General features: G+C 38.0%; 1 protein-coding gene across 1 annotated transcript; it reads left to right on the top strand.

Moving 5' to 3' along the window:
* The first annotated feature begins 65 nt into the window (after positions 1 to 65).
* Positions 66 to 25,794, top strand: zcchc2 (zinc finger, CCHC domain containing 2). Its single transcript, XM_084119719.1, has 14 exons — positions 66 to 1,795; positions 5,768 to 5,876; positions 5,961 to 6,031; positions 12,251 to 12,322; positions 14,385 to 14,485; positions 15,359 to 15,453; positions 15,566 to 15,649; positions 15,762 to 15,798; positions 16,832 to 16,916; positions 17,948 to 18,018; positions 18,175 to 18,266; positions 18,395 to 18,487; positions 20,070 to 21,104; positions 25,598 to 25,794. The coding sequence occupies exons 1-14, from the start codon at positions 1,232 to 1,234 to the stop codon at positions 25,657 to 25,659; spliced, it is 2,571 nt and encodes an 856-aa protein (XP_083975845.1). The 5' UTR covers positions 66 to 1,231; the 3' UTR covers positions 25,660 to 25,794.
* Positions 25,795 to 26,687: the final 893 nt, after the last annotated feature.

Raw genomic sequence — 26,687 nt, 5'->3', positions numbered from 1 at the left:
TATGAATGAAAATATGTTTAGAAAGAAAGTAGCACATCCAACCACATTAGTACCTGGGGAAGGAATATGTACCTGTGAGCTGCTTTGCTAAACGTCCCTGTGTATATATTTATACACCACAGAATTGTACACATATCCGCTGTTCAAACACATTTATATATTAACAGAGCTATTTTGGATCAAAGGTGGGCCTCTCCAGCTACCAGAGGAATCACATTAGACAAAAATAGAGAAGACATAAACAACTCAACTCAACTGAAGCATGTGAGTTTAGTTTAATGGTGTGTAGTGTTTTGAATATGATGTAATGACGCTGAACTACAATGCATTTGTTGTGTCGAGGATCTAGGGTGGAAAAGCACTGGAAATGAATGATATATAATCTCAAGAATGAAGAAGGAGGAATGTTTCTGCTTGTCCTAATAAATTCAGTGAAATGGTGGTATTGGGGAGAGTGGTTATTATGACATTTCCATAATGTTAACTCTACATGTTCTTGAAGTTGAAAGTGCTTGTTGAAATATTAATATGCATGTCACGGCTATACAATGTCGCCCTCTAGTGGATACAATGGTCTTTACACTGAGTACATACTTGCATAACTAATTCCTGGGCTCGGGGACCCCTAGTGGTTCAAAGTGATTCGTAAAATTACATTTCATGTGTGCCTTTATTAAAAAAAACAAAACAAAAAAACTTTAACTCAAATAAAATAAAATAAAGTTCTTAAAAATATGCCTAAAATCATACACACTCACTTCATGTCCTGACCTCATCAATTTCTAAATGTCTGGATTATGGATTTATGAGAAAAATAAGCTTGTGGTTTATGTAATTAATCATTGTAATATTTAATTGTATTTTGCTAAATTAGTGTTTCATAAATATATTTAATTATTTAACTATATTTGTTATAGTTTGTATATCGAATCACTCCATAAAAATTTATATTTCGATCTGCCAAATGAGTGCAAAAGGGGGAGTTTAGGACCCTGCGACTCGAGTCGAGTGGGTGGAGTCACGGATGATTGACAGGATATTCTGGAGGCACGGCAGGCGAGTAATCTCTGGCAAACTGACCACAGCCACACCGTCACACACTACCGACGGCGAATTTTAACGAAATTCCAGCCCCAACTCGGGAATTTCATCGTGTTTTGATGCCGAAATATTGTCCGGAAAGCACCATCCATGGACTTCTATCTCTGATGATCGTGTTTGAGAGCTGATAATGATGAAGATGAAGCTGCGAGCGGCGGGAGGCGAAAATCACCGATGCGACTTGAATTCCGTTAACGGAACCGAACGGGAGAGCGGCACCGGAGCGGCTCCGCTCGATAAGGAGACGGTGTTCGAGTGGTTCGGCTTACAACTGAACCCTGCCGGACGCGTGGAACTGCTTTGCGGGCTGTTGCATATGTGTCAGCCGCTGGAGCTGCGCTTCTTCGGCGCCTGTCTGGAGGATCTGGCCCGGAGAGATTTCAGCGTCCTGCGGGACTTCGAGATCCGGGCCAACTGCCCCGCTGATCTAGAAGGGCTGGTGGACGTAAGCGACCCCGTGGTGCTGTCCAAACTGCTTGTTTATTTGTCTTTGCTCGGATCCAAGAGCAGGGAATGCGCTGGGATTCTCTTCAGGACGTTGAGTCGAATGGACGCGGGGATGTGCGGGGCTCTACCGGAGCCGGAGACGGTGGACCAACTGCGGCTGCTCTTCATGATGGGCTCGCTACACCCGGCGTTCAGTTTCCATCAGCGGGTAGAGCTGCGTGCGCAGTTGGACAGACTCCAAAAATGGGTGTGTGATATTTACCTCAAATAATAATAGTGGCAAAAATACTATGGTAATTTAATGTTTTGATCACGTTCCCCAAAATATACGATGGAAGTTGGAAGTACCACCCCTACAGAAAATTCATGTGACAGTAACTGTTACCAGGGTACATTGTAAGACCATGGTACTTTATTTATTTATTTGTTTATTTATTTGTTTATATATATATATACACACATACATACATACATATACATATATATATATGTGTGTGTGTATATATATATATATATATATATATATATATATATATATATATATACATACACACACACACACACACATATACATACATATATATATATATATATATATATATATATATATATATATATATGTATATGTATATATATGTGTGTGTGTGTGTAATATAAATATATGTATATACATATATTTATATTACACACACACACACACACACACATATATATATATATATATATATATATATATATATATATATATATATATATATATACACACACACATATACATACATATATATATATGTATGTATATGTGTGTGTGTGTGTATATATATATATATATATATATATATATATATATATATATATATATATATATATATACCAACATTACTATTTTTTATTGTTTTTGAAAGAAGTCTCTTATGCTCATCAAGCCTGTATTTATTTGATAAAAAAATACAGAAAAAAACAGTAATATTGTGAAATATTTTTACAATTTAAAATAATGGTTTTCTATTTTAATATACTTTAAAATTTAATTTATTTCTGTGATGAAAAGCTGGATTTACTCTAGTCTTCTGAGTCACATGATCCTTTAGAAATCATTCTAATGCTGATTTGCTCCTCCATTATTATCAATGTTATAAAACAGTTGTGCTGCTTAATATTTTTTTTGGAACCTGTGATACTTTTTTTTCAGGATTAATTGAGGAATAACAGCATTTATTCAAAATACAAATGTTTTCTAACAATATAAATCTTTATTATCACTTTTTATGTACACTCTTTACACATCTTGCTGAATAAAAGTATTCATTTCTTTTAAAAATAGAAAGAAGAAATTGCTTACCCCAGACTTTTTAACAGTATTGTATATTGTTACAAAATATTTCTATTTTGAATAAATGCTGCTCTTTTTTTTTATTTTTTACTTTTGATTCATCAAAGAATCCTGAAAAAAATCATGGGTCTCACAGGTTATAAAAAAACTATTGATAATAAATCAGCATTAGAATGATTTCTGATAGACACTGAAGACTGGAGTAATGGCTGATGAAAATTCAGCTTTGCATCACAGAAATAAATTATATTTTAAAGTAGCCTACATTAAAATAGAATATTATTTTAAATTTTTTCTGTTTTTTTAATCAAATAAATCCAGGATTGATGAGCATAAGATACTTTTTTTCAGAAACATTAGAAATGGTAATGTTTCAGAACTTTAAACCTAAACCTTTAAATTTAAAAAAATATACGTATATATCCTAAGGTATTGAAATTGATGTATCATTGTATTTACATGGTACTCCGGGGAATATTATGGTTCTACTATGGTATGTCCAAAACATGGTAGTAAGTAATATGATACTTTTTCATATATTGTCCAAAGTTACTAATAAAAATGACCAAAACACTTGGAGAAGCATATACATACCATTCTGTACCAATATGAATCATGTAAAGATTTAAAGTCACTAACAAAAAGTACCATAGTATAATTTGAACATGTTATGCCAATACTAGTATATAGACAGTATATCAAAATACCATGGTGTTATCATGTGATCATGCCATCAGTGCTCCATGGTACCGCCACTTAACCTGGTTCATGAAACTGAATAACCTCTAGCATAAAAAAAAGGAATGTGTGCTGGATTCCTGTTGGAATTTCTATCATGCTTTCGAATCAATCCTAAAGGATCAAATAAGATCCTACTGGATAAACTGACACTCCTACAAGATTTCTCGATTATTATTTAATTTTTAGAGTCTTATTGGATATTGTGCAGTGCTTATTAAAGTTCTAAATGTTTTGTGCTGGAATAATGTCTCACTGTTTGGGCAGTTAAAGGAATCACATGGCTCCTGAAAGATTTTATTTACATTCCATTGGATGTTCTGCAGGTGCCTGTTCCTGTTCTGGTCTTGGTGGGAGTTCTTAAAGAAGCAGTTTTGTTTAGTTCTTTTGGAATCTTGGAAGAAAATTCCATCTCGGATTGCTTTTAGATACTCCGATAGGATTCCTTTTGTTTGTTTGACTTTGTTTGTTTGTTTGTTTGTTTGTTTGTTTTTGACTAGGGAGAGCCAGAGGTGTATCAGACATCTACAGGATACATGTGCTCATGTCAGATGATTGACAGCTGTCAATATGTTCAGTCATGTAAAGTGTCTCTCTTAAACAAGACACTGACAGGAAAAATCCCGGCAAATACTGTGATCAAATTAATTATTAATCAACATTAAATAAACAAATATTCCATTAACACAGAAACCGTGAGATCTTACAAACAAGTGGTATGGCATTGCAATATTTTTATTTTATTTTTTTTGCCTGGTTATCTAATGTGAGTTATATGTGTCAGCAAATTATAGCACATTCCTTATTCCTCCTTGATAGGAATATGGACTGTGCTATCTCAAATCTACAAAGCCTTTAATCCAACACAAGTACATGATGGGACGTTTGCTTTGCTAAATTCGTCTGTCTTATAGGCTTGTGGTTCAATGCTATCCTCCTTGATCTCCTTTGATCTCCATGTGAATGACTTTATTGTGGGCTTTGCATTTTGTAAATGAGGCCATGTGTGGGGGTTTTCGTCGCACTCATTAGACTGAATCGGGTCTCCAAAATGACATTGTCTGTTTATGAATGTATGTTGTTTGTTGCTGATGTCAAGTTGAGAATGATGTTAATGGTTTAAATGATGGCGATGAGTCGTGGACATGTACGCTGTAGCATTATGCTCAATTGCTATAAAACAAGAGGAAACGATGGATCACTTGGTTCACTCAAAGTAATTGACATATTTTGAATGGCTGAATGTGAATGGCTTTCATTTGGTTTGATTGTGTAAGTCTCGCGCCTCATATGCAGTGCTTTGATTTACGGCCCACATTTGGAAATGTCAGGTTTCTAGATCAGTTTTAAAAAAAGATTTGTTTTAAAAAAAACACCAGCGAAATGTCTTGAAACTAGGAAATTATTAAATTAGTGATACAGCAACATGTGGGCTATATGCTGTATATTGATTAACAGGTTATAACTGCACCTGATTGGTTAACTGAAGTGGTGTAGTGTCCAATAACAAAATCCACCGACAGCCGGCAAATTATAATACACATTTTCTGTATGCATCTCCAAAGTATTTGAGTTTAAGTAAATATTTAAGTGTTCATTTAAATTCAGCATTTTCTTTGTGCAGTTCATTAGCTATCATTAATTTTTATTATATTTATTGACATTATAATGGCCATCTTGCTGTGTACTAGATGGATATTGTCCATTAAAAAATATCAGTTATCAACTATATATATGTATGTATGTATATATATATATATATATATATATATATATATATATATATATATATATATATATAAAATTAATTAATTAATTTCATAACTTATTCTAACCTGCTCTGACATGATAAAGTAGGCAATTTTAGGAGACAAAATGACAATAGGTGTGAAGTCGGGTGAGTCTTGTCACCTTAGCCAAATGTTTTTGTTGGTTCCTTCACTTAACTGTATATTAAACATCAAATATGGCTTTTGTTTTGTTGCTTAACATTACATTTTTGCTTTTAGTGTGGAAAGGACAATAAACCTACAGTGTATATAAATTTATATATTATAAACTTGCGTCTATTTTCCTTTTTAGAAAGTGTGATGTTGGAAATTAATGTGTTTACTCACCTTTTTAATTAATTTTCTTTCGCTGTGACAGAGCCAGTTTTCCAGGCCGGGGTTCCTCTGTCGACACCGGGAGAATGACGTAGACTGGACTCTTTGCAGCAACGCCAGTCCACACCTCAGTGGCACGACGCCGAGGGAAGGTATCTCACCGTCGCATGTTGAAAACCTTAAAGAATAAAGCCACATTTGCAGCCCTGTAACGATGATGTTCTTTGATGTTGCAGTGGTGCACATTGAGAAGATCATTCTGAAGGAGGTTACTATGGGAGGAGAAGGCAGGCTGTACAGTTTCGAGGTAAGTTCAAAAACCCCTCAGAGACGGCCGAGTTTCAACACTGACATTTCATTTAAAAGAAGCTTCCAGGATTTTCACACTTGTGGAAAATGATTTAGAATGACATGCACCCATAGTTGTGTGTCAAAACGGTAAGTAAGAGTCTCCTAAGAAAGCAAGAAAATAAATGTTGGTTGGTCTGCACAGAATCTACAGATTTCCACCGAATTCAAATGACTGTATTAATGAATTTGAATTCAATTCTAATTTAAAGTGCCCCATTATGGTATTTTAAAAGTTCTCCCACAAAAGATTTATATGCATCTGAAGTAGGGTAACGTGTAACGGTTCACAAAACTCACGGTTTGGTTCAGTACGATACACTTGTGTCACGGTTCGGTACGTTTTCGATACAGCAAAAAGAAAGAAATGCCAGAGATTTTTTTTTTTTTTTTGATTTTTTTTATTAAAACTAACATAATAAATTATGATATTATTTTTTTTTTTACTTTGAGCAATGATGGAGCTATAATAGACTCTTCTTAGGAGCATATAAAACAAAACAGCTCCTGTGAAATGTAAAAAAATTAAATGTAGCCTAATATTGTAGTAGTTATAAACAAAGGTCTATTTTTAGTTCAGATTAACATTTGAGGGCAGGAATTTTATTCATAATGTCAAAATAAAACCAACGTAATTTTACTTGAAAGCATTATAGCCTACTATTCCTGCCAAACTTCCATGGTTGCAGTTAGTGTTACTACAGTAAATCCATAGTGAATGTTGCTGATCTGTGGACACTGGATAGTTCATTCATGGCACAATGTTTCTTCCTGGCTTCCATGCGCTGTTTGATCCGTTAATAACAGAGAAATGTGAATGTTTCTCACTAGATCTCGCAGCAATGTTATTACTTAAGTGGCGAATTCAAATGATTTCTTTACTGGATCTCTTAGCGCTGTGTAGTAACAGTGTCGCTTGATCAAGATCGGCTCGCGCTGCACTGGTCCAAACTGATAAACGGTCCGTCAACCACACAATAACGAGTAGCTCAGTTTCGTTCCACTTACATTACGTTTGCCATTTGATGTTATACCATGGTTTGGGTGAATACTCGATTCTGATTGGCTGCAGGGTGTCCATTACAAAAGTGATAGAGGACACCTAGTAAATAAACCGTCAGGCGTAACCAGGGAAACCAAGTTATTGTTAGTAAAAACTTTAGATTTCGATTGTAAAACTAATTAAAATATAAACCAATGTTTTAAAAATGTGTTATTTGGCAAGTGACCATGGTATGAGCGGGTTAATGCCCTTCGAGGTGTCCATTGTCAGGTATTAATGGACGACGGCGAGGCGTGAACCGTCCAACGCACAGCGGAGGATTAACCCTTACTTGGACAATGTTGTGGTCGCGCCAGCGTCTCTTACTTACTTACTCTTACTTACTCTCTTATGTAGGCGACCCGCCTACATTTGAAATAACAAAATTTTGGTCGGCAGGAAAAATGGTCCAACGAACCGTTCGGTTTGAAAATGCGTACTGAACACCGAACCGAAAGCCTCGTACCGAACGGTTCAATACGAATACGTGTACCGTTACACCCCTAATCTGAAGTCAAAAAAGACTTACATTTTCGCATAAGCAGCATATGTTTTTTCTCAGCGTCTGAAACGGTTCAATAAAGGATTCAGTCGCTCTAAACCCCTCCTTTCCGAGAGCCTACTCTGCTCTGATTGGTCAGATCGCCCAGTCTGTTGTAATTGGTCTACTGTTTACAGTGTGTGCCGGAAATGAAACGCCTATTATCTGAATTTCAGCTCTGGAGGCTTCCTCAGTGATCGTCTTACACAGTGATATTAACCGTAATGATGGCGTTGATTTTTCCATATAAATTCCAGCGTTTTTTCCAATTTGCATGCAAAGTGGATTGCAGAAAGAGTTTGACAAAAAAAGTGACAAAAATAACTATTATAATAAATATTTTTATCGTGAATTAAAATTTCTCATATTGTGAAATAAGATTGTAGTCATATCGCCAAATTTAGTCCCCGCACAATCATTGCTAAATATAATAGAGTTTTAATCATTTTTAAAATACATTTTCTTTAGGCCACACAATAACCATAATCATTATCTAATCTCAATATCTGCCAGAATTTTAATATTACTGCATCCTTAATATTTGATGTATTTGATATTATACAGCTATATGGAGTGGGCTTAGATTGCTATGGAAAAGATAAGGTTCAACATGAAATCAAAATGGACCCCATTCACTTTCTTAATTCATGTTCTTGGTGTTATTGTACATGTTTTTTCAATAGCAAACCGCCTGGCCACAGTCTGGTATGCTAACACCCACGTTTCACGATTTAGTCAATTCCCGATGGACAAAGTCCTACACTACATTTTTTTTTTTCCCCTCATTGAATATCATGTTCCACTCGAAAATACGCTGTACAGTAAAGTTTGAATTTAAAACAATTTGTTTTATTTGTGTTAATGTGGTTGGTTAAAAAGAACATTGATGTTGCGTAGGTGCAATGTGAATCAATTCACAGTTAATCACAGTTAATGTCTTTGTCGAAGCTGTTGTTTTAGATTTGCACACACGCTTTGCATTATTCATGGTGTTAAAAAGGCCTTAAAATGAACGTGCACTCAGCCTCTATGTCTCCAGACATGTCCTGAAAGCTGAGCTGAGCTCTCGGCTGTGTACATGAGATTCTTGTCTCTCTGGGACAAGTGAGGAAACATGCAAAGCCTGAGCTGTAAACATCCGGTTGTTGATATAGAGTTGACAGCCTCACCAAAGAGGCTTTGGCTCGGCTCACAGTGAGAGTATGGATCAGTGCCAAAACAGCCAGAGAGAGAGAGAGAAAGAAAGAGAGAGAGAGAGAAAGAAAGAGAGAGAGAGGCCTGACTGAGAGAAGTGCTTTTCTTTTCCTCTGCTTAATGTATCGTGTAATTTTCAGGGGTCAAAACTGCCCTGGAATCCTACAATACAGTTTTATCACAAAAGCTACAATAAATATCATGTAAAAATCATTGTAGTGCACCAAGGAAAATATGAAACTAAGGAAAGCAAGATGAAAATCTTGCATGTTTTGTTTGGGCTGTTCTGCAGTTGTCTGACATCTTTGATAAGTGAGAGAGTCATTTTTGCATTTTTAGTTTGAATAAATAGTCTATTTGGTCTATTATTCACAACCCATTATACTTTGATATTGTGTCGCATTTTCGAGTGAAACAGTATTTAATGAGAAAAATTAAGCGCCTGAATATGTCTATTGGCCGTGAAAAGGTGGTTGAAGGTGAAAAGTTGAAAAACTATAGAGTCCGCGCTAACTAGGCTTTGGTCATGTTGATGGACTGGTTTTAAGACATCAGTCTTTAAGTTGACCGTTAGAACCGTTCCTACAGCCGTACTCATCAAGACTGGCATCTTTAGCTGTTGCGCCATGACTCATTCTGTTTTTGTTTTGAGCGTTGTGTTTTTAGGATGCATGAACTAGTTCCACTTTTAAAATGGCTTTGACAATTTCACTATTAATCTGGTCTTGTAAAAGGTCATGCTGAGCTGTCTGCCTAAAACTTACAGACAGGGTGCGAGTGAAAATTGGCTTTGACAAGTAAATAAAACGTTATTATGCAACTATTCTATTTCAGGGGCTAAATGTTCAGTGACCAAAAATTCTTCATTTATTACAAATAAACAGAACTTCCATAACAGTCTGTCTGCTGGGCTGTTGTTCAGTTTTCGTAACCTAAAGGTTGTTTGGAGGCTGAAGTGGGAAGGTGACGTATTGAGGACATGACTTTTGCTCTACTTTCCCCAGGATATATTAAGATAGAAAACAGTGCTGACAGAGACTTTTAAGTGTTTAAAATCACAATCTGTCTGTAGCTATGTTTTCATAGTCCTATTTTTATGCACATTTTGGGGATATTGTATCCAAAACTGCTAGATGTAAACGCATAAAGATGCTCTAAAAATGCGCTTAAAGACTCATTTTTATCCGATGAGAAAACATGCGCATCAACTTCGATGGAAACACGTTTACCGAATAAATTCCTCGATGCGTATTTAAAAAAAAAAGTCATGTGACTTTCGATGGAATGGCATAACCGGACACCAGCGGAACAATCTTTTTTTCACAGCATCTGAAATGCTGTTTTGGTTGTTCTGAAATGGCTGCGCAAAGTCTTTCGTCAAAGTGGTTCGGTAGATTTCCCTCCCAGAACTCTCTTACATGACTGTGTTCCCAAACAACAGCATCTGCCTCCGAAAGCAAGATAGATTGCATGTTTATTGCATTTCGTCTGCGCGCTCTGACACAAGTAATTTATCATATATGAAAATTAACATACAGTGTCTTTTCCTACTTTTCTTAGTGATATTAAGCGCCAGTTTATCAGGAAGTGACGATTTTGTCCTCTTCGACTCGCTGGATGGAAACGGTGTTTTATTTGCAAATGTTTAAAAGTTAAATTCGCAATTTTGGATGGAAACATGGCTTCTGTCACTTTTGTTTCGATATCATCATAAATTGCATAAATTACTGTTACTTCATATTATTAAACATGAAATGTTTTTATTTTCAGTGTGAACATAAAATCTTTAGATGCTGTGATTTGTGCACAATCACGCCTGGTTAGTACGCGGCGTTATTCCAATCCAGAATGAGTTCACCTTAACCATTCTAGTCAAAACAAAACAAGGAAATCTGTCTTCTCCCCCAAATTCGAGCCACTACTTTTACTCTGTTTGTCTTCAAGTCTTGAATTCCAACTTAATGTGAGTTGCATCCCAATCAGAAATCCCCATGCGTCACTGTAAGACGGATTCTCCACCCTTTCCCAGGCTTACCACTGAACCCTGACCACCTGTGTCTCGCCAAACCCTACGATTAAGACATCAGTATTCACTGGAGAAGCAGACCAAACCGCGTGCCAGCCCTTGTTAAGGCTAAAATATTTACTCGTGCGATGGGCTACCCGGGTGTTGAAAGAGCCGGTTTGGAGTTACAGATAAACACTGTTGTCTGAGATGGAGGAACTGCCGCAATTAAAGACATCATCTAATCAAGTCTTTTTGAGTGGATATCTGGAATGGAATGAAGCTTTCACAATGGCTGTAATTTATTTAAACATGTATTGTGTATTTCTTCTGTAAATCCACAAACATGAAATGGCTTATATATATATATATATATATATATATATATATATATATATATGAAGAGTTCAGATGCAAAAACCTCTAAGTGCCATCTGAAATTTTCTTCTAGAATGATTATTTTTATCAGGCTCGTTTATTTAAGTTCGGTAATTTCACTTAAATGGCAATTAATGGGTAATTTTCATTGCCATTTCAGTGAAATTACTGAACTTAAATATACGAGCTTCATATAATTGATCATTCTAGAAGAAATTTTCAGATGGCACTTAGAGGCTTTTGCATCTGAACTCTTCATATATAATGTATATGTACATACAGTAAAAACATCTATAATGTTACAAAAATGACTTTTCATCAATTTAATGCATCCTTGCGCATAATCATAAGTGTTGATTTCTTAAAAAAAAAAAAAATCTTACTGTCCCCAAATTTTTTAACCATAGAGATATTTGAAAATAATAGACTTTAGTCTTTACCGATTTAAAAATATGTTAGTTATGCATGTTTAAATATTCTTTTCAGTTTAGCTCAGACACTTTGATTTCTTTTCTACAAAACGTTTGCATGAGCTAAAGCCTTGGGGAATTCATTTCAACCAATTGAATGCTATCGGCTGAAATGCTGAGGCCTAAAAAAGTGCAGTGACCCAGTTTGGCAAGAATGGACTCTGGGCATACGCCCCGTGCTGATGTCATTGTCTTTATTTAGACTGGTTTAAATATTTCAGGTATGCCCATATTTCAATGGGAGATTCCATTAGAATATTTTATTTACCTAACACACCATAAGATTTGAAAATGAGCTAATAGTCTAAGAGCTCGAATGATCTTCTCTTGCTGTAATGTCATTTCTGGAACCCAAAGTATTGGAATATTTGACCGAGGACAATGTGAAGAAATCCAAGTTAAGGCATCTGTGGCAAGTGGACAAGCGCAGTTATTCATGTCTGGGTGAAATATGATGAGCTTTGGGGAATCCAAGTAAAAGATTAATTCTGTCCAGACCGATGACAGCAATACTAGTCTCTTCTCACCGAGCTTCTGTTCTTTTGCAGGTGAAATGGTCAGACTCTTCATCTACTGCTGTCACCAAAACTCACCGTGAGTTGGAGGATTTTCTTTTAAAGGTGAGCAGAGAGACAGGTCTTAAATTGGTGCTGTATTTTGTGTTCGTTTAGTCTCGTGGATCTGGCGCACATGCCAGTGTGGCATCCAGTCGGGCAAGATGCCACCTGGCCAGACCAGCAAGGGACATCCATCTGTTTCGGTTTCTATTTCCCTCTCTCTGGCTCTGTTCGAAACAGAACACTAGCATTCTGCATTGTGTGTACTTCAGTGTTATTTTAGTATTATTTACATACAGTATTTATTAATATTTATTTTGAATTGGCTTTTATTTTTATATTTTCATTCTTAATTTTAATTTTAGTTTAGGTTTTAGTAATTTTGTTACATGTTTTTTTTTTTTTTTTTTTTTTTTTTTTTTTAGTTTCAGATAGCTTGATTTATTTTTTAAAACTTTAATTTTAGTACCTCAACTTAAACTTTAATCAATTAATTGCCAAGGTTTTTCATCTAATATCTGTTTTTTTTTGTTTTTTGTTTTCAGATTTTCATTTTAATTAATAATTACAATTAGTTAACAAGAACAATTAACAACAACAACACTGATGTACTGCATACTGTGTGTGTGTGTGTGTGTGTGTGTGTGTACTTGTTCCCTACAAGAGAAATGGATTAATAAACATACTATATAATGCTTATTTGAAAATGTAAAAATGCAGATAGTTTTCTGTGATGGGTAGGTTTAGGGTTGGGGTTAGGGGATAGAATATACAGTTTGTGTGTGTGTGTGTGTGTGTGTGTGTGTGAGAGAGAAATTACATTCCAATTAGAGATGCACCGATTACAATTTCCGATTTTTCATTAAGTTTGACCTGCCGATACCGATTTTAGCCGATTCCGATTTCATTTTTTCTAACCACTTTACAGCACACACAAATATTTATTTTATATCTTTTCTGTAATAGAACATTTTACAATTTGCATAGTTCACACACATCTAAAGTGCAGTGTTATGGAAGAACCATTTCCTTTTCACATTCAATAGCCAATATTTTTTTATATATGTATTTAACAAACTAAACGTCTGTATGAAAACAGGGAATGGCAATAAAATAATATATAAATAAAAAATAAAATAATATAGCCTTGCAGTATAAAGATATTTCTCAAAGCACACACACACAGGCCTATTGCAATCACTTGTACAAACTGAATAATAAAACAAGTTTAAATGGGTACATTTTCTATAAATATTAGTCTTTGTTTTCTTTTCTGACATAGCCTACTCTAGTTCTTGTTAAAACACGCAAAGTCTGTGCATTTTGGGCACTTTTTTGGTGAAACCCTATTTAGGCTATTTTGTCCATCAAAAGTGTGCTTTCCCTTTAATTGAGCGTGAGCAGTGCAGCAAATGGACTCGGCGCCGAAACACGCGCTTCACTGCTCGCGACGCTCCTGCTTGACGCTCACGCGCTGCTCCTGCTCCCGTTGTGAATGCACTCATTGATTAACATGCACGCCGAAAAAAAATACGCGCTTGCGGTCTGAACGGACGTGATTCACGAGGTTTTCTACATGTGTGTACCGTGTGCACGCGTGATGCTGATGTTGCGCGATGTTAATCATGCGGCGCCCGAGTGCATTTGACCGGCATAAAATCGGCATTTGTCAGACATTGGCCGATTTTCACGTGGCCGATCACGTGAAAATCGGCCAATTCCGGTCACCAGCCGATCAATCGGTGCATCTCTAATTCCAATCAAATGATTGAATCAAGACTCAAGCTATTAGACTGGAAATGGAGGATCAGGTCGGGCACATTGCATTGTAGGAGACAGTATTCCACAGTGTGGTTTGGTTGTGCACAGCAGATTTAGTCTAATATAGATAGTTGGGTCATCTGGTTATTCTAAACAGATAATTTTCATACTGTGCACGGTATTCATTTTGCATACTGCAAATGTAGTATGCACAGTGTGGTAGTATGCCATTCCAAACAGCCTTTTCAAGCTATCTTTCAGTTTTTTGCCTTATTGGCATTTTATCACCTGTTTAGCTGTAGACAATGTAAACTGTGCAAAGTGAGGTAAAATAACCCCTAAAACAATCCCTCTATCTCTCTAGCTTCCTAAGGAGCAGAGCCCAGATGGCTTTGAGAAGGGCATCGTCAGATTACTCAGTCGTGGAGATCAATGTGAATCAAGAGAACTGGAGAGAAACCTCAGGTGAATCTCATTTTGTTCAATTCATGTTGAGCGAATGATGGGGAACATTACTTTTAATCGAAACATGTTACATTTGTGTTACTCCTTAAAAAAATCAATACTTTTGCATTCCTTTTTAAATCGCTTAGGCTCTCTGTCTTTTCCAGAACGGAGTGCTTGTACATGTTGTTGTTCAATTTGAAACACTTTTCAGTATATGTCACTACCCAGATTGCAACATATTGTCGGCACAGATCCAGCCCACATCTGGTATGTGTGGATTCCACGTGTACCAGATGTAGACCGGATCTGGGCCGACACTTTGTTGCTCTCTGGGTAACATTATAGCCAGCATTTAGCCATGTATATCTATTTTATATTTAATGAATTAATTAATTTAAGAGCATTAGTTGAGCATTAGTTGAGCATTAGTTGAGCATTAGTTGAGCATTAGTTGAGCATTAGTTGAGCATTAGTTGAGCATTAGTTGTATTAGTTTCAAAGTGTGAGCATGAGGTGGAGAGGATTATAACGAATCCAACCTAAACCCATCCAGACCCCCTCCCTGTCTAGAAATGTTTAAATTATATAGAAGTGTGCAGATGGTTTTAAATTCTTCAGCGATTGAAGATTTGGATGAAGTTCGTCACCAAATTGTCAAAGGGAATCAGTGTTCAATGTTGGTTTTTGTTTTTTTGTCACATGAAACAAAGTGTTCTTTTCAAGTCCCAGAACACATGGCAGTATTTGGGTCAGTAACACTGATGTCAGGACCAGAGGGGATTCTACTTCCTGTAGCACAGTTTAGATGCGGTCACAGATTGTTCTCGCCTGTACCAGCAAGAAAATGTTTTATATTTTAAAAGCCTTTACCTCTCTCTTGTTCATTTGCAGGGAGAAGTTCCTGTCTTTATCACAGGATGTCCTTCAGAGATGTGATGTTTCCAGGTTCTTCCTGTCTGATGCTTCTGTACTGCCATGTAGCCACTGTGAGGAACCTTCTGACTGGCCAATCAGAAAATGTTATCAGTTGATGACTAAAATGTGAGCATCTGTCCTGATCTCTCTTTGTAATACTAGCCCATGTGCTCCTCTCTGCAGGTACCAGTGCGCCCGTGACCAGAATCCATCAGCCTGAACGTGGTTTCTCTGAGGACTGCTCTGAGACTTCCAGCCTAGAGGAGGGTGAGAGATCCAGACCTGTCAGATCTGCCCTAGAAACACAAGCCAGCACCATTGCAAGTGCTCATGCTGTACTGACTGCTGCAGTCTCATCGCTGTCTTTTCTCCTTTACAGATGTGGAGGCTTACAGTGTCAGAGCTGCGGGACTGGGGTAAACCTTTATTTTAAAAAAAGAATCACAGTTTCCAAATAATCGAAATATTAGGCAGTTTTCAGCATTAATAATAATAAGAAATATTTCCACTGAAGACTGGAGTAATTATGCTGAAAATTCAGCTTTGCATCACAGGAATAAATTACATTTTAAAATATATTCAAATAGAAAACAGTCATTTTAAATTGTAATAATATCACTATATATATATATATATATATATATATATATATATATATATATACACGTGGCCTATATATATATAATTTATTTATTTGTATTTTTACACTATTTTTGATCAAGTAAATGCCACCTCGGTGAGCATAAGAGACGTCTTTAAAAAACAAATCTTATTAATGGTAATGTATTTTATCTAATAATTTTTAACCTAACAAACTTATTTTTTTGTGAAATGTTTTGCTTCTAAACTGTGATTGTGTGATCTTTCTTTAAAATGTCTGAAATGTTTGATTGTTTTATTATCTAATTCAATGACATTCATATATTAAATGTCTCTTATGCTTCCGAATACTTCTGGGCCACCGTATGTGATTAAAATCAGGACTGTCCTGTACGGATCAGTAGAGTAAACTATGGCTGTATCAGAAATCGCATACTTCCCTATTATGTAGTTGCTCAAAAACAGTATGTGACAAAAGTAGTATGTCCGAATTCACGGTACACATAAAAAAGTAGGCAAAAAGTACTCGATGATCTAATACTTCTAGAGAGATACTGAAGTGTGATATGATGGACTTTACTATCCCATGAGGCCACAGGAGAGGATTTATGAATGGCAGTAAAGCGACGTAACTGACGCTGGTAGATCACATGATAATGACAACATGGCGGATGTAGTACGATTACATTCATACTACACACACTCATCCTATATAGATCGTACTTTTTTAGCGGTCGTGAAGTAATTACTTATTCAAAAAAGCACCTACTCAAGAGAGCATGCGATTTCGGATGCAGCCTATGTTCGTTGCCTTCTCTCGTCACATAATCCGTGTTCCTCTCGCTGTAGTAATCAGCGCTCCGAATGCCAGAGGAGAGGAAACTGTGAGCAGAATGGAGAGAGAGTTTGGAAGAAAGAAACTGAATTGGAACAGGTGAGGCTGTGAAATTGTTTCTCTCTCTTTGGTATTTGTGGGATGGTATACTACTGAGTATTAGCCTGACGTCGTCATACTCAGATTCTAGTCAGAATGTGAGTCTGATACTGCTCCATTGAGCTGTGATTAAGGGGCGTGTTTCAACCAAACCAGGAAAAAAAATGCCTCTGCACTCAATTGGATAGACCTACAACCAATCAGAGCAACGGAGTAAGTGATGTATGTTCTTCATTCATCTTTCCGATCGCGGTTCTCTGTTCCTCTTTTAAAATGAATGCGCTGTCGATATCTTCTATAACAGACGCGATGGCGGAATCTACACGAATACTGAGCCCGAAGCCTCTCCTCGGACAGCACGCCAAATATGCATTTATTCTATCTGACTTATTTGTAAGCGTGAACTCGTGAAATCTCAATTCTTCAGCGGCAGTCATTTGAATTCAACCCAAGCGCTCGTTGATGACGTGGATGATTACGTTACCGTTGCTCATCTGTCCATCATCGTATAAAGCCCGCCCTGACAATTTGATTGGTCCGAACAATTTTTGTTCGGGCATAATAGCTCCTCAACGGAATGAGTCCAGACCGAACTTCCCGACCTAAAAATTTTGTGGGCGGGGCTAAGTTCGGCTGGCATCCAGGCTAACTGAGTATACTATGCATACTGTGCACATAGTGCATACGGTCTATAATGAAATACTGTATCCTATAATTCAATGTACTCAAATTCCATTTCCATAAGTTAATAATGAACTGGGAAGAATCACTGTTTGATTGGACTGTCAATCAATGTTTTTTAACATGAGGACAGGGCGCTACTCACCGAATTCAACTTGAAACCTAATGAACTAACGTGATTACAATGCAGCATACTACTTCATTGTGTAAACTATTTTGCATACTATTTAAAAAAAATAAAGTACCAAATACAGTACAGACACATTTGGTCATTCTAACAATTTGAGGTAATGCACAGATTTATTTTTACGTATGTGATGCTCACGCGCTCTTGTTCTGTCTCCCTGCAGAGCTGCTCCAGTGACAGAAGAATCTTCACAGCTGGACAGAAGAACAAAGGAAGATCAGTTGGAAAAAGATTGTAATGTTGACCTGTTTTTTGTGTCTGAACTGAGATAACATTTTGAAACAAAATGTACACCAAAAAACCCAATGATTTAAGACAGTTTGTTGTGCTCACGGATGCAGCAGGAGTGCGTATGCTCACGTCTGCTGTACCACTGTTGTATATTTCCAGGGATAGAGGACGACGAGTCGCTGGTGTCAAGAGTTCTAATGGGATCCAGAAACCTTCTGCAGCACTGATGATCAACCAGGCAGCTTGCAAAGGTGTTTGTGCCAAAAACCACAAAACAATAATGATCAATATCTGTGCATCTCTAAATACATCACGCATGCATGTATTGCTGCCTTACAGTGATCTACAACCTTGTTTTCTCCTGTCCTTTGGTTTCTAGACACCGGAAGGGACCGGTATGGGGACACATCATCAGAGAGCTCAAACTCCGTGCCGTCTAGCCCTGTTCACCAGAAGAGCCTGGAGGACCAAGGTGTGTTACTTTCTTTATACACGTTATATTTTTGGCCTTTTTATGCCTTTATTGGAGAGGACAGTATACAGAACACGAGGCTATCGGCTGTTACATTTTATTACACTACATTTATGCATTTAGCAGATGCTTTTATCGAAACGACTTACAAAAGAGGAACAAAAGCAATTTGTCAAAGAGCCAACAATATTCATAATGTACTGTTCCGGTTTATTAGACAACTAATAAAAGTTGAAGAAAAGGCTACTACACACCTTAAAAACTGTCTGTCCGACAATTATAACTGCACACATTAATCTGACAGATGTGATGTGTATTTGATGTGACATGGTCATGCTTTTGCCACTAGATCTCTGCTGTCTGCCTCAATGTTAGGTCCTGTATGTGTTTCAGTGTGACCTGTGTGATTATTTTGTATGTCGATTTGTACTGTTTTAATGCATGAACTGCTTTTATGCCTTTGCGATTTGTGGTTGGTTGTTTGTGCTTGCCTCAATTGTGTGCCACATGTTTGTATGTCTTATTCCCTCTTGCTTAGCCCTGCTGTAAATATAATTGTAATGTATTTTATTTGATGTATGCCTTCTAACAATTGGCCGGGGACTACAGCTGGAAATTAGCCGTAGAGGCTAAAGCTGCTCTTTTTATCAAAAGGGACTGTCCACGTCATTATAAACTAATAAACTAAACTAAACTAAACTAAGAAAAGTGATTGGGAAGCAAGATAGAGAAGAGGAGAAATGCAGAATGTGGTTTTCAGAATGTGTTTTTAAAGAGATAGTTTGTCCAAAGAATCTGCAATAAACTAAACCTCATGTATTCATAACATATAACATATATAACAAATATATTAACCTCCATATTCAATATATTTTTATAAATGAAGTAGGATGAGGCAATAACATTTATATCAGTATACAATAGTTTAATATTACAAACGCATCTGAAAAACAGCGAAATAGTGAGCCGCTGTGGGGAAAGTGCATTATACAATTTGTCATAAACATGAGACATTCTTTATATTAAGGGCTTTAAAATAACCGGTAAGATATAGCTAAAGCGTATAGTTTAATATTACTTGCCCTGTCGGATGCTGTTTAATGAATTGGAGATGTGGCATTTTTCTCAGTGTATTACTTACATTTAATAGGTATATTATCCATCTGTAAATGTTAGAAATTCATGCAAATGTTTCTATTTTGCTGTTAGGAGTGGACAAGCCTTATGCAAACTAAACTTTACAGATTTCAGTGAACGTGACCAGTGAACATGTGTGCCAAATAGGAGTGCAATAGAATAGGAGTGCAATAATTCTGACTAAAATAAACATTTTGGTACAATATTTCTTGTTGGACATGAAATGTGCTTGTAACTGTAAAGTGACTATTGTAATGGGTTAATCAAATGTAGGCTAATATAAATACTAAGCTCAGATGAGTGAATATGTGTTCCTCTAACCATTGGCCACATCCTTTAAAAAGTAATTTGATAAAAAAAAATCTAATCTGTTGTCATATACTGTAGTTTGATACCTTTATTAAATTATTGACATTTTTAATTGTTTAAACTTGTGTCTATTCAGATACAGAGAGTCAGTCGGATAACTCGGCCCAGGAACCAGCTGAAAAGACTCACCTCGCCAAAGGCGTTGGCGGGAAAGCGGTTGCCATGGTGAATCCATTAGTTGCCGAGCCCCAGAATGTTCCGCAGCCTGTGGTGGAGTTGGCGCTGACCGCGTGTCTCCCCTACTCCCTGCAGTACAACACTACCCAGAGGGACACTGGACAGGGTAAGATAACCATCACCATCCCACTGACCCAAGACCCGGGAACATCATCGGCCAGCGCTCAACCGCAGCAACAGCCACCGCTGGGGGCGTTCAGTGTCCTCTCGCCCAGCCAGTGTCCTCTACAGCCCGCCAACATCACTACCAACAATCCCGTCAAAACAAACACTAAGCCTTCCGCTACTGCCAGCGCCAGTCCCTGCCCTCTCTCCAATAGCCAAGTACCAGGACCTTGCCCCACAAGTGTACCCACGCACACCCCAGGGCCGGGCCCCCTACCAGCCCCCGCGGTCACACACAGCACGGCTCAGAACGATTCCTTGTCCTACATCAACAGCTCCAGTCTGCCGGTCACCCCACAGGCCTGCGGGATGCAGCAGGGGGGCTGCAACTCTTGTGGCTGTCGGGGCACCTGCGGGGGCAACGGCACCCATCAGACACCCAGCTACTTCCTGCCGCCCCAACCTGCCCGTCAGATGTTTGGGCCTCCGCCTACCTTCTTCCACCTCCCTCCGTCTCTATGCAACAGCTTCCCTGCCCAGGGTCATCAGAATAACGGGACGCCTCTGTCCTTCTACACCCACAGTGGTCCTCCTACAGCGTTCCTGCACGCTCACTCGGATCACCTGATGGCATCGCAGGCGGGCTACAGCCTGCCTCAGATGCATCCCTTCCGTCGCTTTTACCCTCCTGCTGTCTTTCCCCCGGTCGGCCTGATGTCTGGAGGAACCAACATGAAGAAGAATAACAACGTGTCCTGCTATAACTGCGGCATGAGTGGACATTACGCTCAAGACTGCAAGCAACCGTCCATCGACGCCGGGCTTACAGGTACGATGATGCGAGTAACGCTCTACACAAGTATGCAAAGACAGATGTAATTTTTTTTTTTTTTTCACATCCCAATTTGCAATTTTTGCATATCATCCCCATTATCTGCTTGGGTATTTAATGAAAATGAATACATACATTAGAATACAACCAGAAAATAAAGGAAATTTGTATGCTGTATTAAAAAAAAAAAAAAACAGAAAAAAAAGTTAGTTTAAAGTAGGCCTGCTCTATTATGAAAAAAAAAAAATCATAATCAGGATTATTTTGGTCGATATTGAAATCATGATTATTGGTGGGCGATATGATCAAAGTCTTATTTCATGATATGAGTAATTTTAGATCTCAGTAAAATTTCACAATTAATGATAGGCTACTTCAGCAAAAGCTAATACTTGGTTAACTGATGTAGCCGAGTAAAGGGTCCTCTAAACAGTTACAGAACACAAGTAAACAGTCAGCAAGACAATAAGAACAAAGAAACGAATTACAAACAAAATGGACAATAAATACAACAGAACAAAAATTCTAATTAAATAAAACAGTGCTTTAAGTTTTTCAGGGGGATGTACTAACAGTGGTATATTTAGAGAAATAATAGCATACAACAGAGAATAAAGAAATCAAATGTAAAATACAGTAACTGCATAATCTTCACTGTATACATTAAATATAGCTCATAATAATCCTTATTAAAGCTACAAAATTCATTCAAGAGCAGTGAGTGATTTTATCATTGTCTTTTGTTAACGGTTTTGAGTAACAGTAATGGTAACAATGGTTTACATTCACTTAAGACATAACCGACTGTGTTTACGAGGATATTTACCCAAATGGCATTTTGACATCTTTGAGTGGAGGCTATTTGACAGTTAAGGCGTGAATCCGAAGTCCACAGTGTACTTTGCTTATGTGTGTTCGGCTCTGTCTCGGAGCGCGCGCACAGAAAGCTGCCCGGGAACAGTGTCTGTATTACACCAGGGCTGAATCCGAAATGAATCACTATTCCCTACGTTAGTCCACTAATACAGTTACTTGAAGGAGAGAATGAAAATGAGTGAGCGAATTCGGACAGCCGTTGAGTGTACATCGGCTGTACACCCGTTATTGCAGTGCAATGTGGGATAGAATTAGTGCACTCGTCCACTATGGTTTCGGAGACCACAACAAATGGCTGTCCCCTCTAATAATGCCCTATTTGAGGGTATAGGGGGAGATTTCGGCCCAGGTTTGTGCAAGACATGCTTGAACATTACATACACGTTGTATGAGTTTAATTCATTGGAAGCTAATAAGACCAACTTTTAATCACATCATTCCATTCAAAAGGCCAAAGATCACAGAATTTGACAGACATATATTTATAATTTCGCATCAGCAAGGCCACTCTCAAAGGGAAATCAGAAATCAAACTGGATTCTCAAGGAATTTGGAAAATCAGGAAAGGTCAAGGACCAAAAAAGGACAGGAATACCAAGTTTCTTCATCGAGTTTCTTCTTTTTCGAGGCTGGAAGTAGTCCACCAAAGACCTGGCTCAGCATCTGGCAGCATCATCGGGATTGTTGACCCTTCTACAGTTCGAAGAAGCTTGATCAGGAAAGGTCTTAGCAGCCAAGAAACTACTTTTTCGGTGGGTGAACCAAGTGAAAAGGCTAAGATATGCTAAATCTCACAAAGATTGGAATGAAGATCAGTGGAAAAGAGTATTATGGAGTGACGAATCCAAAAGTCTTGGGTCCAAATGTCAACAATATGTGAGAAGAAGAGTTGGAGAGTGATGGAAGAATGAGTGCTTCAGTGAAACATTGTGGAGGGTCTGTCCTGGTTTGGGGCTGCGTTTCTGCCAGTGGTGTTGGTAATATTGTCCAAATTGATGCGATTATGAATGCTGAAAAGGACAGACAGGTTCCAAGCACACTTGCTAATGTAGTGAAATCTTTTGGAGAGAAAAACAGCTGATAAAACAATCAATTCAGCTTCCACAAAGTCCAGACCTGAATATTATGGGATCGTATGGGATCACCTGGACAGAGAAATAAATAAAAGACAGCTTAAATCTAAAGAATAATTCTGGGAAGTGCTGAAAAAAGCCTGGTACAATATACCAGAAGATTACTTCAGAAAACTACAGGACATTCTCCCCAAAAGAGTTCAAGATGTGCTTTGTGACAGGAGAGGTCACACTAAATACTGACTTTTGCCTGAAGAAGCTTTATTTTTTATTGTGTACATTTTTTCCTGTATTTTCTGTTTGTATCTTAATAAAGAGAGCGAAAAATAAATATGGATGGTCATTAACTTTTTGCTAAAACGACAAAGTTGGTGGTGGCTTAAGACTTTTTATACACACACACACACACACACACACACACACACACACACACACACACACACACACACACACACACACACTCACACTCACTCACTGGCCACTTTATTAGGTACACCTTTTCAACTGCTCGTTGATGCAAATATCTAATCAGCCAATCACATGGCAGCAACTCAATGCATTTAGGCATGTAGACATGGTCAAGATGATCAGCTGGAGTTCAAGCTGAGCCTCAGAATGGGGAAGAAAGTTGATTTAAGTGACTTTGAACATGGTTGTTGGTGCCAGACGGGCTGGTCTGAGTGTTTCAGAAACTGCTGATCCACTGGGATTTTCACACACCATCATCTCTAGGATTTACAGAGAATGATCTGAAAAAGAGAATGCATCCAGTGAGCGGCAGTTCTGTGGGCGATTGCCTTGTTGAGGTCAGAGGACAATGGCCAGACTGGTTCAGCGGATAGAAAGGAAACAGAAGAACATCTCTGAACACACAAGAGCTACAGCAGCAGAAGACACACCGGTGACGCTCCTGTCAGCTGAGAACAGAAACTGAGCCAACAATTCACACAGGCTCACCAAAATTGGACGATAGAAGATTGGAAAAACGTTGCCTGGTTTGATGAATCTCGATTTCTGCTGTGACGTTCAGATGCTCGGGTCAGAGTTTGGCGTAAACAACATGAAAACATGGATCCACCCTGTCTTGTATCAGCGGTTCAGGCTGCTGCTGGTGTAATGGTGTGAGGGATATTTTCTTGGCACACTTTGGGGCCATTAGTACCAATTGAGCATCGATTAAACACCACAGCCTACCGGAGTATTGTGGCTGACCATGTCCACAGTGTACCATCTTCTGATGGCTACTTCCAGCAGAATAACACGCCATGTCACAAAGCCTAAATCCTCTGAAACTGGTTTCTTGAACATGACAATAAGTTCACTAAACTCAAACGCCCCCCACAGTCTCCAGATCTCAGTCCAATACAGCTCATTTAGGATGTGGTGGAACGGGAGAATCGCATCATGGATGAGCAGCCGATGAATCTGCAGTAACTGTGTGATGCTCTCATGTCTATATGACCAGAATCTCTGAGGAGTGTTTCCAGCACCTTGTTGAATCTCTGCCACGAAGAATTTAAGGCAGTTCTGGGAGTTTTCACACACTGCGCTTAACCCCAGGTTATCGTCGTTATAAACCCCGCTTTTAATCCCGGGAACGTTTCACATTTGCAATTTAGAAGAGAAGTTGGCACCATTATAACCCAGGGTTATGAAACCCTGCTCCGGAGAAGGGTTAGCGCCGCATCATATTTGCGTGCTTTAGACAGTCACGAAAACACTGTGCATTGTATATAAACTCTAATTTTATCGTTTGAGAGGAAAAATGTCAAACGCTGAGACCATTTCATTCTTAGCTTTTTAAAGTCTGAAGTGTCCATTCAGTATAAACTCGATAGTACCGTCGGCAATACGAGGATGCGCAATGCTAGAGCTTTTATGTAAACGGGTCGCGTTCTGCGCTCATCCACTCAATGACACGGCAAATGTGCAAATAAGAATCTAAATCAGGGTTTAGGAAACGTCAGCTTATGAATACCCAGGATACATTTTAGCCTGGGTTAAAACTTAGCAAGATAATTCTGTTCAGAATGACCCAGGGTTAACTATTTCAAGTGCAAAAAGCCCTTATGTGGGAAAAATAAACATGTACATTTTGTTCGTTTTGCCAAAAATAGCAATTTGAAAGGAGTAGCATGTGCCTGGCTCTGTTATATATATTTAAATGTTCTTGTGTTGCTGTTAGTGGCGGCAGTAAAAACCTCAAGGGAGCGACAGAGTTACATACCCATGTCCAGGGCCACATTAAGACCCTTGGGCTTTACCTCTTGAGGGGCCCTTCATCCTCCAGAACTATTTCCTACATTCACTCAAATCTTCTTTATCACAAGCCTTTTATTTTGCAGGATTAACAAAACATCCGAACTTAAGGTCTGTCATATAAAATATAAGCATCACTGCATGAGCTACACAGTCCGAACTATTTGCACAGGCTACTTGCAGTACTAAGTACTGCCTACGATGCCTGTGCTTTGTGTCCACATTTTTGTTTCCAGCCTTCTGCTTTTAGCGCTCATACTGATACACGTCTGTATGTTTCAGGTGGTTACCGGCTGAAGTTTGTTGCCCCAAACACCTCAGAAGCTCTTGACAAAACCGATTGACAGAAAGCAGGGGACCAAAGCCCTGCCAGCCAGCGATTCCAGAGACCCTTTAGAGCGAGTTTTGTTCTGTTTGTATAAGCGTCCTTGTCTGGAGAGGTTTGCTTTAAAAAAAAAAAAAGAAAAAAAGAAAGAAAAGCCAATGCAAACGACTGATGGCAAGACAAGTTGCTAAACTAAATGAGTTCTCTTAGAAATTAAATGATCTTAATGTTATAGTTTAAATAGGATGGATTGAAAGAGGAATTTTGTTTTAGGTTCAGAATAGTTTATTGTTGTAAGAAGGATTTTATTCAAGCTGAGGTTCTCATTAGCAGCGTCTGGCGAAGTAAATGAGAACATTAAACTTACTTGAGTCCTGTAGTAGTGCAGTATTTTTGTTTTATTTTTTCTGACACGGGTGAAACTTTATAGGCTTTTATACATGCTACGAGAGAAAACGACAAGGAAAAAAAATACCGCAAAGGAATATTTTGGAAGTTCTTGTTTTGTTATTTGAAGATATGCGTGTTCTCTTTCTGATAGCAGAGGACGTTTTTGAGGGCTTATAATGATGCTCTTACAACATTATGCGCTGCTGGTTTGCCCTGTTCTCCTTCTCAACGCGATGCACTACAACTGTTGTTCTCTGAAAAATGTGAGTCAGGTGTTTGAAATGCACTGAAATAGCCAGATCTGCAGTACTGCCTCTCATTTACACCTCTGACCACTAGAGGCCGCCATAGTCACTCATTTCAGGAGACTCTTTAAAGGGATAGTTCACCCAAAAACGATTTTTTTTTTTTTTTCATTTCATTTCATCACTTACCCTCAAGTTGTTCCAAACCTATATGAGTTTCTTTCTTCTGTTGAACACAAAAGATATTTTGAAGAATGTTGGTAACCTGACAGTTGATGGTAGCCGTTGACATCCGTAGTATTTTCTTTCCTACTATGAAAGTCAGTGGCTACCATCAACTGTTTGATTACCAACATTCTTCAGAATATCATCTTTTGTGTTCAACATTAGAAAGAAACTCATACAGGTTTGG

Source organism: Abramis brama (genome assembly GCF_963993115.1).
Source record: "Abramis brama genome assembly, chromosome: 7".
Lineage (NCBI taxonomy): Eukaryota > Metazoa > Chordata > Actinopteri > Cypriniformes > Leuciscidae > Abramis > Abramis brama.
Note: the sequence above shows the minus strand (reverse complement) of the source record. Positions and strands in the feature narration are given on the sequence as shown.

Excerpts from the sequence above, each read along its gene's own strand:
- zcchc2 (XM_084119719.1), top strand. The coding sequence starts at position 1,232 with ATGATGAAGATGAAGCTGCGAGCGGCGGGAGGCGAAAATCACCGATGC. Across the intron at positions 15,454-15,565 it reads TGTACTGCCATGTAGCCACT|GTACCAGTGCGCCCGTGACC; the intron begins GTGAGGAACCTT and ends TCCTCTCTGCAG. Across the intron at positions 16,917-17,947 it reads AAGAAACTGAATTGGAACAG|AGCTGCTCCAGTGACAGAAG; the intron begins GTGAGGCTGTGA and ends GTCTCCCTGCAG.